General features: G+C 40.7%; 1 protein-coding gene across 3 annotated transcripts in view; it reads right to left on the bottom strand.

Moving 5' to 3' along the window:
• Nucleotides 1-1431: 1431 nt before the first annotated feature.
• SULF2 (sulfatase 2) overlaps nucleotides 1432-14332 on the bottom strand; it is a 97641-nt gene continuing 84740 nt past the window's right edge. The window contains exons 14-21 of one of the 3 annotated variants that reach the window (XM_065414417.1): nucleotides 10543-10602; nucleotides 9790-9959; nucleotides 7261-7403; nucleotides 6109-6232; nucleotides 5391-5392; nucleotides 3428-3450; nucleotides 3063-3119; nucleotides 1432-1462 (exon numbers count right to left, since the gene is read on the bottom strand). In XM_065414417.1, the coding sequence (XP_065270489.1) occupies nucleotides 1432-1462; nucleotides 3063-3119; nucleotides 3428-3450; nucleotides 5391-5392; nucleotides 6109-6232; nucleotides 7261-7403; nucleotides 9790-9959; nucleotides 10543-10602 (610 nt within the window). Of the gene's footprint in view, nucleotides 1463-3062; nucleotides 3120-3427; nucleotides 3459-5390; nucleotides 5393-6108; nucleotides 6233-7260; nucleotides 7404-9789; nucleotides 9960-10542; nucleotides 10603-14332 lie in introns of all 3 variants that reach the window. The other 2 variants (XM_065414416.1, XM_065414418.1) reach the window with 2 other exon arrangements.

Below are 14332 nucleotides of genomic sequence, written 5' to 3'. Positions count from 1 at the left end.
CCTATTAGTTTTTTTTTTAAAAGTGCCCCAGTACTTTGCTTATTTGAAACATGTTTAGAGGGCCAGAGGTGCAAATTTGTTTTGAAAATCTGTCTCTTTCGGGTAGTCAGAATGGAGAAAAGAATTACTAAACACATTCAGATTTTTCCTTCTGATGGTCTCCCACTGGATACTCAACACACAGCATCTATTATGGTGAGCACCCCATTTCAAGTTTTGTATATGATTAACATGAAAACTAACCTTTAATGCATTTGCAGAGCCTGTTTGGAATGTATTTAATAACCTTTTCTTTATGAAAATATTCAGAGATACTTAAATTACTTAGGAAGGGGAATCCCCAATCATTTACTAATACTTACTGCAGATTATAGACATTAAATCAAAAGTTCTAGTTTCCTGTACACTGAGCTATAACTTTTTTTATTGGCCAAGATTGTTGCTTTTTACAAATGTAAAAATTATGCCACTAAGCGAACATGTGCTTTCTCAAACAAGTTGTTTTCATTTTGAACATACAATATAATTTTACCACATAAAAAGACTTCATACAAATCTGATTTCAGTAAAATTCAAGACATACATTAACTGAAATTTTGCAGTGCTTTTAAAAATGGATAAATTCTGAAATTTATTATGTAATGTTTAAGTAACAAGGTACCATTTTGAGAAATGATAGTTGGGCATTCCACTTTTTTATTGACAGAATTTCTTTTGAACAAGACATTGAATATTTACAGAACCACTCCAGCAATCTGCTTTTTTGTTACTCAAGATTTTCTCTATTTTTCCTACAGCTGGCAATAGGGTGGCTATGGAGACAGTGAACTAAAATGATATCCTTAGAGGAAACTTGAAGTATCGTGCTGTTGAGCATTTTTAGCTGCTGCTTCTTCAGTGCTGCTGGCTTGAATTCCTGAATCGCTAAATAATAATTTTCTACCACTGTCCTCATTTAATTTGCCCCAGTCAAAAGTAAAAATTTCCACATTGTTTAAACTTTGCTTTGCAGCTGTTCTAATGACATTCAATGGGGTAGCTAAGAGAGGTTTTTAATTTGTTCCCACTGAAATAATTTTGTGGGTGCTATGTGCTTTGAGGTGTCAATCCACGCATGGGGTTAGCCTAATTTTCTCTTCCATCAATTCCTTGAACTGCGGTGACTTCGTGAAGTATAATCCAAAGCAAAAGCAGATGCAACAGTGGCCTTCAAAAAGGGACCTATATTCCTGACAGTAGTTCCCCCAAATTCACTATCTATTTAATTCACTCAACAGTGCAAATGTTCTATCTACTTCAACCTCAAAGTTCATCCAGTCCTCCAGGCTAACATAATTCTTTCTGAAATCATATACATTTTCATAAAGTCTGTACAAGGATTCAAGTTCTGGCCGGTTTGTATCCTCATTGAGGTCCAGCAGTTGCAGGAGGTTAGCCTTCCCATCCTTCCCACAGTTGTCCTCTTTAAATAAAATAAACATATTTTAGTGTATGTGTCTTCTCATATGCTGGGATGTGAAGTATTTGCAAATGTAAGTTTGTTTCTCAGTACTGCCATCTACTTATCTGTGGACCACCTAAAATCATTTTTGTGGAGAACATGGTATAGCTAAGCAATAGCCTCTTAAAAGGAGGCCCCAAAAATTGTTAGCTAAAATAAAGTGTCATTGTTCATTTGCTATAAATAGAAGCTTAAGTTTGAAACATTCTTCAATACAGTACTTAGTTAGCCCTTATTTCAACAGTTGTTACTCCATGTAGTTCTAAAGCTGATTGTCACCATTTTTTTTATTGCAAGTTAATTACAGCAGAAATAAAGAATCACAAAATTAAGGGTAGAGTTATGAATTAACCTGATCTAACGTACTTATATGGCCCCCACTGTCCTAGTATCTGAGTGGCTCACACTTTTTAATGGATTTATCATCTTCACATCCCTGCAAGGTCGGGTATGACAGTACTGCATTAATAGAGAAAGATGCATTCAACAAAAAGAAAACAGAATATATTGAAGTATATTTTGCAGTCAAGTTATTTTTCATGACTAGTTTGGGTAATTCAATCTTGTCCCCTCCTGGTCATAGTACATGAGGCCACTGGGGAAATAGTGGGATTTTTTGCCCCTTGCAGACACAGCAGCCTGTACAATCTCACTATGTCTCTGCTTTGTCAGATCCAGTTTGTGTGGTTGACAGGCCTGCCCAGGGCCATTTTGAGTTTATGGCTTGAAGAGAGGGAGCTGCTGAGACTTAATTTAGACAAGACTGAGATTATGCTAGTACCGGGGGGGGAAAAAATCAGATCCTTCAACTGAGGGAATTAGCCTGCCTTCACTTGCTTATGTCTGCAATTCTGCTAGTCACAGCTGCCTTCTGGGCGTCCAGAAGCAGCCACGGATAAGGGATTTTAGGTATCTGTATTTGGCAAAAAAGTTGCAGTCTTTTATCTGTGATTCTGAGTTTATAGCAGTGAACCACATCTGTGTCACCTCAAGACTGAAAAACTGTATGTGCTTTATGGGGCTGCAAGCTGAAACTATTTAGAAACATGCTGGTACAGAATAGGGCTGCCCTCTTGTTCAGTGGCATTTCTTGTTGGGAGTGTGTTATGGGTGTACTCGGCAGTGGCTTCTAATTTCTTTCTAAATGTAATTTAAGGTGCTTGCTTTAATGTATATATCTTTTAAATGGTTTGGGTGCTGGGTTGGTCATAGAGCACCTTTTTTTCTTAATGCAAATATTGAGTTAGTTCCCTAGATTAATTGAAAGGAGGCAGAAGTCTGAAGATTTTTGGTGAAAGTTGTGTACCTTCATTTCAAGGGCGCATAGTAGAAAATAATGTAGCCAGTTTGAATGTTTAACCTCCTTCACTGCAACAATTTTAGAATAACCCTTAGTTTGTCAGCATTGTGTTCAATTAACAGAACTACAGTACCATCTTTAAGTGTGAGGCTCCCCTACTTGAAAAGAGTAACTGAGAATAGATGCTGCATGCAAAAAGGAGAGAGAAAAATAAATGTTAGGTCAAAGCTAATGCTTTTCATGAACTAACTCCCAACTCACAGCGACTTGGAAGATGAAGGTCTCTTCATTTCTGGCCACCTTCGACGCTGAAACTGCCTAATTATCAAGCAGCAAAAGGAGAAAAAAAGGTTAACCATCACCAAGAAAACCACCAGCACTATGGTCTGAAAGATGGGAAAAGATTTTAGCTTGAATCTGAATTACAGGAAATAGAACATGCTCTGCCAATGAATAAATAGGAATACCCCAGAAATTCAAATTAATGGGGCTGGAGGAAAAGTTTGCCTCACAGGTATCCCTGGCACAGACAGGTGAGTCCCTCCTCTGCTTTCCCAACCTCAGATTCCTCATAGCTTACTGTGAAGGTGAGTCTTGATAAAAATTAAACTTGTTTTAAAACGTACCTGAACTGCTCATAGCTTCCATCCTTAAGCCCTTAAAAAAAAAAAAAAATAATCAACTGATGCCTGCAAAAGAATAAGGTATTGGGTAAGGCACGATGCAAAAAATTGTGGTGTCTCAGAACCTTCTACCTACTAACCCAGTGGTTCTCAAACTTTTATACTGGTAACCCCTTTCACACAGCAAACCTCTAAGTGCAACCTCCCCTTATACATTAAAAACACAATTTTTTATATTTAACACTATTATAAATGGTGAAGGCAAAGCGGGATTTGGCAAGGGTGGCTAACAGCTCGTGACCCCCCACCCACCCCCACATAACCCCCTCAGGGGTTACGACCCCCAGTGTGAAAACCCTGTATTAACCTTAATTCACAAGCCACTTTTAGGGTTACATAACCAAGTTCAAATTAGGTGGTGTGTACTCTGATCTGTGTTATCATTATCCAGAATCTAAGCCTTTTCTACTCTACATCAACATAGAGTTAGATTTTGCAGCACCCTGGTAATTCACAGGCAGGTTCATTTAAATAAATGTAGTAGAAACATCTATTAATATAAATACACAGATACAATCAATATAGAAGCCCCTGTGCTATTTTTAATCCCCCACACCAGGGGAGTGGGGTGCAATTTAGGATAAACATTTTTAGTTATGGCATTGCTAGTAAGTGCAGAAATATTTTGAAAAAGTGTCAATATTAGGTTTTAAAATATATACCTCAGAGCAGTGACTGGACAGTTGAAACCTTTCACAACTGCTGCTGCAGCAGACTTAGATAATGCTTTAGTTAACACTTGTTTCATTATTGGTAGGCTTTTACACCCATGAGTGTTAAACAATTTTCATATTATATAATAAAGAGAATATAATGAAATTTGCTTTCTCTATGAGGTGTAAAAACCCTTTCCTTCTCAACTGCTCAGATTTCACTAGCTTACTCGTATGATATCTTGTGTGTTCTAGAGGGAACAAGACCTGAATTTTTTATTGAAAAATACACACTTGTCTTTACGATATATATTTTTTGTTACTTTAAATGCAGTCGTGGGGAACTCTGAGTTTTCTCAGTAAATCAGACAGAAGGTGAAAAGATAATTAAGTTATTTAAATAAGAAAAGTCGTCTCAGTAGCAACAGTACAAGATTGCTAATCAAGGGAAGAGGGTGAATTGAAACAGATTCAAAAGCTTTTGCTACCAGCACTATGGTGGGGATAAAACCATTACACAGATGGCTCCTTGTTGGTTTCCAGTTTCTAATCAGTTTTGTGCATATCATTAATTGGCTCTCATGCTCATTGTAGCAGGAGAGGGAGCAAAGTCTGAATGATACGGGAGACACCACTTTCCTTTTCCTCTCTAGCAGTGCCCCCCTGGGGTGCACCTTTTCTTTTGATAACTAAGAGACAAAAGACTCCAGCACTAATTCCCACTAGGATAAATGGCTATCCAATCTATTGTGTCTTGTTATTACAGCTGGCCAGGAAACCAACTTCCAGTTCCTCAAAAATTTTTGAGTTTTTGGAAAGTTCTTCATACTGATTTGGGATGAATACTCAAAAAACTTTCCAAAACTAGCAATCTGCAATATTTCATTTAGACACACTAGCATATTCCTAAATGAAATTCTAAACGAAGTTCTTGGGGAGCCCTAGATCCCCAGGATAGTGTCATCCCTACAAGCAAGCTTCCAGGAAGTTTGGGAGTGCATCATCACTACAGCTCCCAAGCATCTGGCTACTTGGAAGCCGGGTTGCCCACCTGGCAGGCTGCCACAGAGCATGTAGATTTTGAATAATCAACATTTTCCAATGGAAAAATATTTTGTTGGAAAGAACTACCTGGAAATTATCTGTGATACCATAGCATGTGCTGTGGGGGCTGGGAACAACTGGTTTGTTTCTTTTAAAGATTGTATCGGCAAAAGGGGAGTAAAGTAATATAAGACTTACACTGAGGGTACGTCTTCACTTACATCCGGGTCCGGATGTAAGCAATCGGTTTTCTGAGTTCGATTTATCGCGTCTGGTTAAGACGCGATAAATCGATCCCGGATCGATCCCGGAAGTGCTCGCCGTCGACGCTGGTACTCCAGCTCGGCGAGCGGAGTACGCAGCATCGACGGGGGAGCCTTCCTGCCGCGTCTGGACCGCGGTAACTTCGGACTAAGGTACTTCGAATTCAGCTACGTTATTAACGTAGCTGAATTTGCGTACCTTAGTCCGAAGTGGGGGGGTTAGTGTAGACCAGCCCTCAGGATCCTAACCAAAGAAGCAGGACTGTGCTAGACATACATGGGATTTTATACATTTCTATAAGACAGTTCAACTCATGAGATCTTCCACTTCTCTAAGTTTAGTATTGTACTGTTAGCTCAGTTTTCCCCTCAAATATGTATGGAAAGTAAACAAAACAGAGTTAGTGTATTGAGCACATGTAAAGCTATGTATGTAATTCACAGAAATGGATAGTTCTTTAAACACTGAGAACAGGAAATTTAGACACACTCCAATGCATACAACCATGATCCTAAAGACAGTCCACAATTAACAGGATATTAATTTTTTGGGCTAGTTGTCATAATATTAGAGATCCATTTGCAATTGTGTAAAATTAGTATTAGTATACTGGAAACCCTTTTCACTTGAGGATTTGGTGGATGTAAGTAGAAGGGCTCTTACCCAGATCCATGTTCCTAGTTCTTGGGTTGCACTGTTTATATCCTTTGCAGCTTCTTAATTCCATGAGCTGGATGTGCAGTTGATTGAGAATGTCTCTATCTAGTGTGTTCACTGCATTAATCAACTAAGGATAAATAAAGGTTCTTGTTAACAACAGATGGGTTGTTAGTGTCCTTAAGGAAGTTGAGAGAGCTTCACACAAAGAAAACACATGGTTTGTTTCCAAAAGTAAGTAAACCCAAGGAAAAGCTGCTCAGGTCAAATGAAATAGTTCTTGTTTTGCACCAGCATTGCCACAGCCGTGCAACCCTAGAGGCTATAAGCTGTACTTTGCAACTACGTGGCTCAACGTGGGCTTCCTGGCACCCAGCGCCACACAATCAATTATAGCCATTCTCTCTACAACCAGATATTTAAATATGGAAGAGAGGTTTAAAACCAGGGAACGCTGTATGAGTGGAAGTCATGACTTACAGCAGTTCAATGTATCTATGGTCGGGGTTGGCACTAGTGGAGCTTACACCAGTGTGAGACAAAGGCCTCAGACATAAGACAAAGCCTTTCATCCCTATTTCTGAGCTGTGACCAGATGTGAGAGGGTATGGTCAGTGCAGAGCCAGCTCTAGTCCCTTAAGGCAGGAAGAAGGCACTCCCCTACTTTTACTTGCCCCAGAAAACAATTGTCTGCTTCACTTTTAACCAGGAAAGTGCAATATTTTTCTTGAACAAAGACTGCCTTGCTCTGATGTGAATTATTAGCTCCTAATCAAGTCACTGCCTTATGTCACTGTTTTAGTGCACGCCAGGAGATTTCTTTCAAATGTGCATTGGTTTTTTGTTTTTGTTTTTTTTTTTTAATGGAGATAGAGATATCCCATCTCCTAGAACTGGAAGGGACCTTTCAAGGTCATCGAGTCCAGCCCCCTGCCTTCACTAGCAGGACCAAGTACTGATTTTGCCCCAGATCCCTAAGTGGCCCCCTCAAGGATTGAACTCACAACCCTGGGTTTAGCAGGCCAATGCTCAAACCACTGAGCTATCCCTCCCCAGCTACTTATTTAACACTTAAAAAGAAGTAATTTCATATTGAAAGGGGAAGAGAGTTTACTAGTCTGTTTTTAGTATTTCCATTTCTGCTCTGTGTTCAGGTACCTGATATGGGTCAGTATTGAGATCAAAATACTCCAGGAAGCCAGTAGCAAATTCACAAAACAGGAAGTTGTGTGTCTCATTGATTGTCCTCATACACCAGTAGGTGTTGTTATTGGCACTGGTACAGGCACAGAAAGGACCCACTGCAAATGAAAGGTTGAGATATTTAAAACCATAAGAAGCATTCAGCCAGTGTTAGGCATGCATTTCACTATTCTCATAGACTAAGGTCAGAAGGGACCATCATGATCATCTAGTCTGACCTGCACATTGCAGGCCACAGACCCTCACCCACCCACTCCTGTAATAGACCCCTAACCTCTTAGTTACTGAAACCCTCAAATCATGATTTAAAGACAAAGTTACAAAGAATTCATTATTTATTCTAGTTCAAACCAGCTGTGCCACATGCTACAGAGAAAGGTGAAAAATCCCAGGGCCTCTGCCAATCTGACTTAAGGGAAAATTCCCTCGACCCCAATTATGGTGATCAATTAGACCCAGAACATTTCGGTGAGACCCACCAGCCAGACACCTGGAAAGAATTCACTGTAGTAACTCAGAGCCCTCCCCATCTAGTGTCCTTTCTCCAGGCATTGGAGATATTTGCTATCAGTCATGGACGGCCACATGTCATTGTAGGCAACCTCATCATACCATCCCCTCCATAAACTTATCAAGCTTAGTCTTGAAACCAATTAGGTTTTTTGCCCGCACTGCTCTCCTTGGGAGGCTGTTCCAGAACTTCACTCCTCCGATGGTTAGAAACTTTCACCGAATTTCAAACCTAAACTTGTTGGTCAGTTTATATCTATTTGTTCTAGTGCAAACATTAACTCTTACTGTAAATAACTCTTCTCCATCCCTGGTGTTTATCCCTTGGATGTATTTATAGAAAGCAATCATATCTCCCCTCAGCCTTCATTTGGTTAGGCTACACAAGCCAAGCTCTTCTCTTATAAAGTAAGTTCCTCATTCCTTTGATCATCCTAGTAACCCTTCTCTGTACCTATTCCAGTTTGAATTCACCTTTCTTAAACATGGGAGACAAAAACTGCACACAGTATTCCAGATGAGATCTCACCAGTGCTTTGTATAATGGTAATAACACTTCCCTATCCCTACTGAAAATAACTGATGCATCCTAGTATTGCATTAGGCTTTTTCAAAACTGGATCATATTGGTGGCTCATAGTCCTTGACCAGGTCTTTCTCCTTCTGTCCCCCAGCTTATAGCAAAATTCTATGGCAGCCTGGTGAGACACTATTCTAAAATGTGTGTTCAGTTAGCATTCCTTCTGCCTCACTTTAGGAATATTGTTGCCCTATGCAAAAATTAGGCAGAGGGCACAGCTAGCAATCTGAAACATGTGCACATGCTCTGCTCTATTCTGTCCTACCTTTTCCACCTGTAGAATGTGAATGTTCCCCCACAGCTCCTCTCTGCCCTCTCCAATGTTCCCTGCCGTACTATAGTCATTGAGAGGGGCCCTTCTATCCTCCAAGAAGAGGATCTTCTTATAGGGGGCAGTGTCAATGAGAGCTGGGTGAATAACTGATTTTTTTTTATTTTTTAGTTCATTGTCTGAACTGAAAAATCTGGATTTTTTTTCCCCTCAGTGAAATGAAAAACCAAAAATACCCCCTCATTTGGGCTGAAATGAAATGGGTTGTTTTGGCTTTGTGGTTTTTATCTCTACCCCCAACCCTTTTTTTTTTTTTTTTACACTTTTGTTTTGAAGTTAAATCTAGTTACATTTCAAAACTAAATGTCTCTTTGAAATGAAAAAGTGTTGACTTTTTTGCAGCAGAAACTATTTCCTGAGCTCAGCTTGAATTTGCAGCTTCAATCAGAAACTGCATTTTTGGCAAATGCACTATTTGCAATAAACAAACAAAATAAAATAAATAATTGGCCCACCTGTGTTCTCAACCCAACAAATCCTCCCAGTGGCCATGGACCACCTCTCCCCCACCCGTGGAAGTGAGCAAATCCCCATGTGCCAGGCACCTACAAACTGGCCAGTTTCCTAAGGATTAGTTATTCATGTAAGGCAAATACTTATCTAATAATAATAATATATGGAGATATACCTATCTCATAGAACTGGAAGGGACCTTGAAAGGTCATAAAGAACACCAAATTCTATTAGAGGCTCGGTAAACTCTCACTGTCTTCCCTGCATGTCTTAGGGCAAAACTTGAGCCCATTATCTGAAAATCTTGGTAAAAAACGCCTATTTGATTTAAACATTAGGTTATTTTTAGCCTCCACTTTTAACTCCTTTTTCAGAAAAAGGTGGTGTGCTTTTCCCCATCCTATTGGATTGGTATTACCAACTGTAAATTCACTGCTGTATATTATGAGGAAATTCCTGTGACCTTGGTCAATATACCATATGCTATAAAGTGTCGTCTATAGGACTGATGCTAACATTGAGGGAGCAGGGCATTGCCTGGTGGACAGAATCCTGTCCCAGGCAGTGACCTGCACCTTCCTGGTTATTGCTCAGTCACTGGGATCCTTACATGTCCACAAGGGGGCAGTCTGCCAGTGCTGGTTGTCATGGGTGAAGCACGTCAGGCCAGGCATGCTGCATGTATCGTTGTTTTTTATTCTCTTCAGCAGTTTGCGCAGCTTCTTCTTTCGCCTCTGTTCTCTAAGCAGCCACAACTTGTCCTTTTCCTGCAGGGCTTTCCTACAGCCAAGAGACAAGAAAAGTTAGGACCATGACCCAACTCTTTTATTTATTTATTTATTTTTTTTAAAGGGGTGGGGGTGGACTTGAAAGTCGCTTACAAAATTGATGGGCTTTGCTTCGTAAACTGGAAGGAAAATTAATCATTCATATTGTTAAAGAAACAGCCTTCCTTCCAAAAGGCCCTGCTGAGACAATACTTGGGAATTACAGCCCTGTTCAAAACAGTTGAGACATGATCTGCTCAGCCCTTATCACAGCTCAGCGAAGTAGGTGGGTTCTATTACCCCATTTTACTTGAAGATGAAACAGCCACTGAGGTTAATTGCCTGGCCTAAAGTCTCAGAGTCCTTTTCAGAGCAGGAATTAGATCTCAGACTCTGTTAGCTCCTCGTCCCATGCTTGAATCACTAGAACCCCACTCTCTTATTCACTGCCCTTTCTTTAGATGTAAAATGTCTTTTAAATACAGGAGATACGCAGTATTATTGTGTTTGGCTAGTTCTTAGCTAGTGTGTATTCATCAAAGTTTAACCGGTGAGCATCTTGCATTTCTCTTCCAAAGGAGGAGGCCTGCACTTACTTGAAAGGATGGAGACTAGACCCTTTTTGCCTCAGTTTGCCCTTGTGTTTGGAATGGTAACTGGAAAAAAAACCACACATTCACAATCAAGAACACCAAAAGACAATTGCTTCTGTTTATACCGAATTTGCACACTGCAGTCAAATAGAAAATGTCACCTCTTCTGCTGAGTTATTCATTAGCAATGTGTGGTTAATGATCTGCAACCTAGCTGGACTGGAATCTACCCAGCTAAGCATTTTTCTGCATTTTCTCAAAAATAACAGGAGTACTTGTGGCACCTTAGAGACTAACAAATTTATTAGAGCATAAGCTTTCGTGGGCTACAACCCACTTCTTCGGATGCATGAAGTGGGTTGTAGCCCACGAAAGCTTATGCTCTAATAAATTTGTTAGTCTCTAAGGTGCCACAAGTACTCCTGTTATTTTTGCGGATACAGACTAACACGGCTGCTACTCTGAAATCTGCATTTTCTGCTGCCTCCACAAAATCATGGGAGGACAGGGACATCTTGTGGTGTGTTGCAACATGTATCTGCAAGTGATTTCAGATATTGCAGTTTCGATATTGCAGTTTCAACATTACCTCTTCTGCGCACATGAGAGCCAAAATTATACATGTCAGCTAAAACAATTAGATTTCCAGTTTTAGTATTTTCTTCATGTAAATTTTTATGAACTTATTTCGATAATAGGAGAGTTGCCAGATGCCTATAATCTTTCCTCCCTTGTAGTTAAAAAAAAAAATCAATATAAACTGACTTGTAGGTGCTTGCAGTACTGTTATGGGCTAGTAGTGCCTGGGAAACAGATAAAAGGTAGCGTTGCAACTAACATTTTGGCTTGTACCAGTGTCTAATTTATTCTGGATATCTATGTACTCAGCAGGATTCTGGCAAATGTGTGTTGCGTTTTAAACAAGTTAGTCTACTGTTTAGATCTCTTTTTGGAACTCCTGTGTTATAAAAATTAGGGCTATTCAAGTTTTTGCAAGGTGGTCTTTGTGATTTTTTTTATACACAAATTACAAAATTAAACAATTTTTTAAAATGAATAAAAGCTCAGTTAATTGTAACACTATTGGCTATTGTCATGCCCTCCATTAGCAGCCTTACAAATCGGAAGCCAATTTAAAAAGTTTTGCAATTTAATCTAAATAGTGTAGCAGACTGAATTCTGTCAGACTTGTGCAGGTTCTAATAGATTCTTCAACAGACAAATAAAAAGAAAGTAATGCAACTCAAATAAAATGTTAGAATATATCTGAGTGCCACAGAGAGCTTTAAAAAGGCTAATTATCAACATAAGGTAACTATTACTATCAAATAACTAGTCTGATTCTGCAAGCTTACATCTCACACACTAAGTATGTACCTAATTCATTAATCAATAAATGTTCTTACTGCAGAATTGTAGCTTTACATAAGTGAAACTTGACTCATATTGGTAGTCCCATTAACTTCAGTGGGACCACATATGCACTTGTGTAAATGCTTGCAGAGCAGAGGTGTGTAAACATTCTCCACATAAACAAGTTCATCCTTCAATGTTTTAAGTTATTGTAAATGTTAAAATAAAATCTGTCCTTGACAGTAGTTTTTAAAATGTTACTCTTTGAAAGCAGTGATTTTACAGGGCTATGTAAGCTTTCACGGACTCATACTGTGTTTTGGAAAATATTACATATCTAAGAGGGAGTGTTCGTACCGCTTAGAATTACACCATTATAGATCAGATTACACACACATCTCATTCTTCATTCAGCATTAAATAGATTCCCACTTTATGCCACACTTGTACATATTATTTGGCGACACCAGGGAATATTAAAAAACTGTGCTACATTTGTTGTATAGTTTCAGCTACAGGCCACTGCACTGCAGAGTCACCACCTAACAAACACTATGCAGACTGGGCACTCCACAGTTGTTAGTTAGCATGTAATGTGCACCCAGGGAGCTGAAGGGTGTACTCTGAATAGCTCAGCCTGTAGAAGCAACTGAGATAGGGGATGTGTCATACCTGCCCATCTCGTCTCACAGAGGGCAGAGATGCCTGTTCATCATAATAGCAAGAACTTTTTTCCCCGAAGGCCTCTATAGGGCACATCTCACAGTATTTTTTCTTTTAATAACTGTTGAAAACCCCTTTTTCGAGCTACTTTAATTAATGGGAGGTGGTATTGCTGTCTGGTTTCTATACTGGCCTGCTCCATCTGCTCTGTAGAGCACACACACTACCACTGCAGATCTATGGCTGATATTCCCATGGTGACACCTGGCTCATTGGCAGACTCAATAGTAGCCGTATTGTCAGCTGTTCCTGGCACTCTTAAGTTGCTTTGCTGAGCAGCTTTCTTGAAAGCAAATTTTATTCAAGTACTTTAACAACTGATTTTACAAGATTCTCTGCTATGCTCGTTTGCCCGAAGCCCTCAGGAAGCTCTTAAATGCTCTCCCTATGCAATGTGTATGCTGCCTTCCAATCCTTTTGGAAATTCTTGGGCACATTAGAAGCTAAGTGTGCAGAGTCCCTGATGCACAATCACTGTTTTGATATTAAACTATTGCACTTAGAATTCAGTTAGTAAGAAAATTTTGGGTGCGTTTAAACCAGTGCTGGCTGTACAGCTACAGGTGCTCCCTACTAGCTGGAAAATGCATATTTCTTCCAGCCAGCAGTTGCTAGACATTTTACTGCTGGTGTCAGAGGAAATGGATTACGATGCCCATGATTAAACTGAAAGGGAGCAATTTGCTCTCATCTGACCTTTGTATTACTCCATTTGTGCAGTATACTTATTGAAAGCAGAGAAAGTGACACTGCTCCCCATTGGCAAAGCAAGTCTAAAGTCAGAACAATGTGCTTAATGAATCATTTCTGTTCTCATATGACCCCACCACCACCACTGCATCTGAGCACAGAGTTATATTTGATCAGCTGGATTTGAACCCATGATTAAGGCTAACATTTAATCATGGGTATTTTTAGTAAAAGTCATGGACAGGTACGGGCAAGAAACAAAAAAAATCACAGGCCCTGTGACCTGTCCATGACTTGTACCATAAATACCCCTGATTGAATCGGGGTGTGTGTGAGGGGGCACAGTATGGTGGGGGGAATCCCCCGGCACCAGCTGTAAGGGGGAGCCCCGGGGGCCCGCTGCTGCTCCCCCCGCCACTGCTCCCACTGCCGTGCAGGGAGGGAAGCCCCAGGAGGCCAGTGGCTGCTCCAGCCGCCATGGGGTGGGGGTGAGGAAGTGGGAGCCCGGGGTCAGGCACTGCTGCAGCCGCCCCGGATTGCTACTGGGAGCCGCTGAGCTGTGGCTGCTCACGCCACCCCTGGGACCGCTGCTCAGGCGGTCCCTGGGGCCAGCTGCCGGGGGGCTGCCAGAGCAGTGACTGGTGTGGCTGGCCCCGGGGCCATCCAAGTGGCTGGCTGCAGAGCTGCTCCGGCAGCAGCCAGTGTGGCAGTCCCCAGGGCAGCTGCTTGGGCAGCCCTGGGCTCAGCCACACCAGCCGCTGCAGAAGTCACGATATCCGTGACTTCCACGACAAACACAGAGCCTTACTCATGACCTTGGGTCACCAACACTAGACCACAGGGGCAGCTTAAAAGCTAGTTAGAAGCTTGACCTTGTCCATCATTTTAAATGGCATTGATTAGTCCTGAATTAATTAATGAGAAACAGAAATGCCCGAGTTCTGCTACTTCTCTTACAGTGCGGAACTGAGTAATTACAAGCAGGACATTCCCAGTCAAACACTACAACTGTTGGAGTAGAGGGACA

Source organism: Emys orbicularis, chromosome 12 (genome assembly GCF_028017835.1).
Source record: "Emys orbicularis isolate rEmyOrb1 chromosome 12, rEmyOrb1.hap1, whole genome shotgun sequence".
Classification (NCBI taxonomy): domain Eukaryota; kingdom Metazoa; phylum Chordata; order Testudines; family Emydidae; genus Emys; species Emys orbicularis.
Note: the sequence above shows the minus strand (reverse complement) of the source record. Positions and strands in the feature narration are given on the sequence as shown.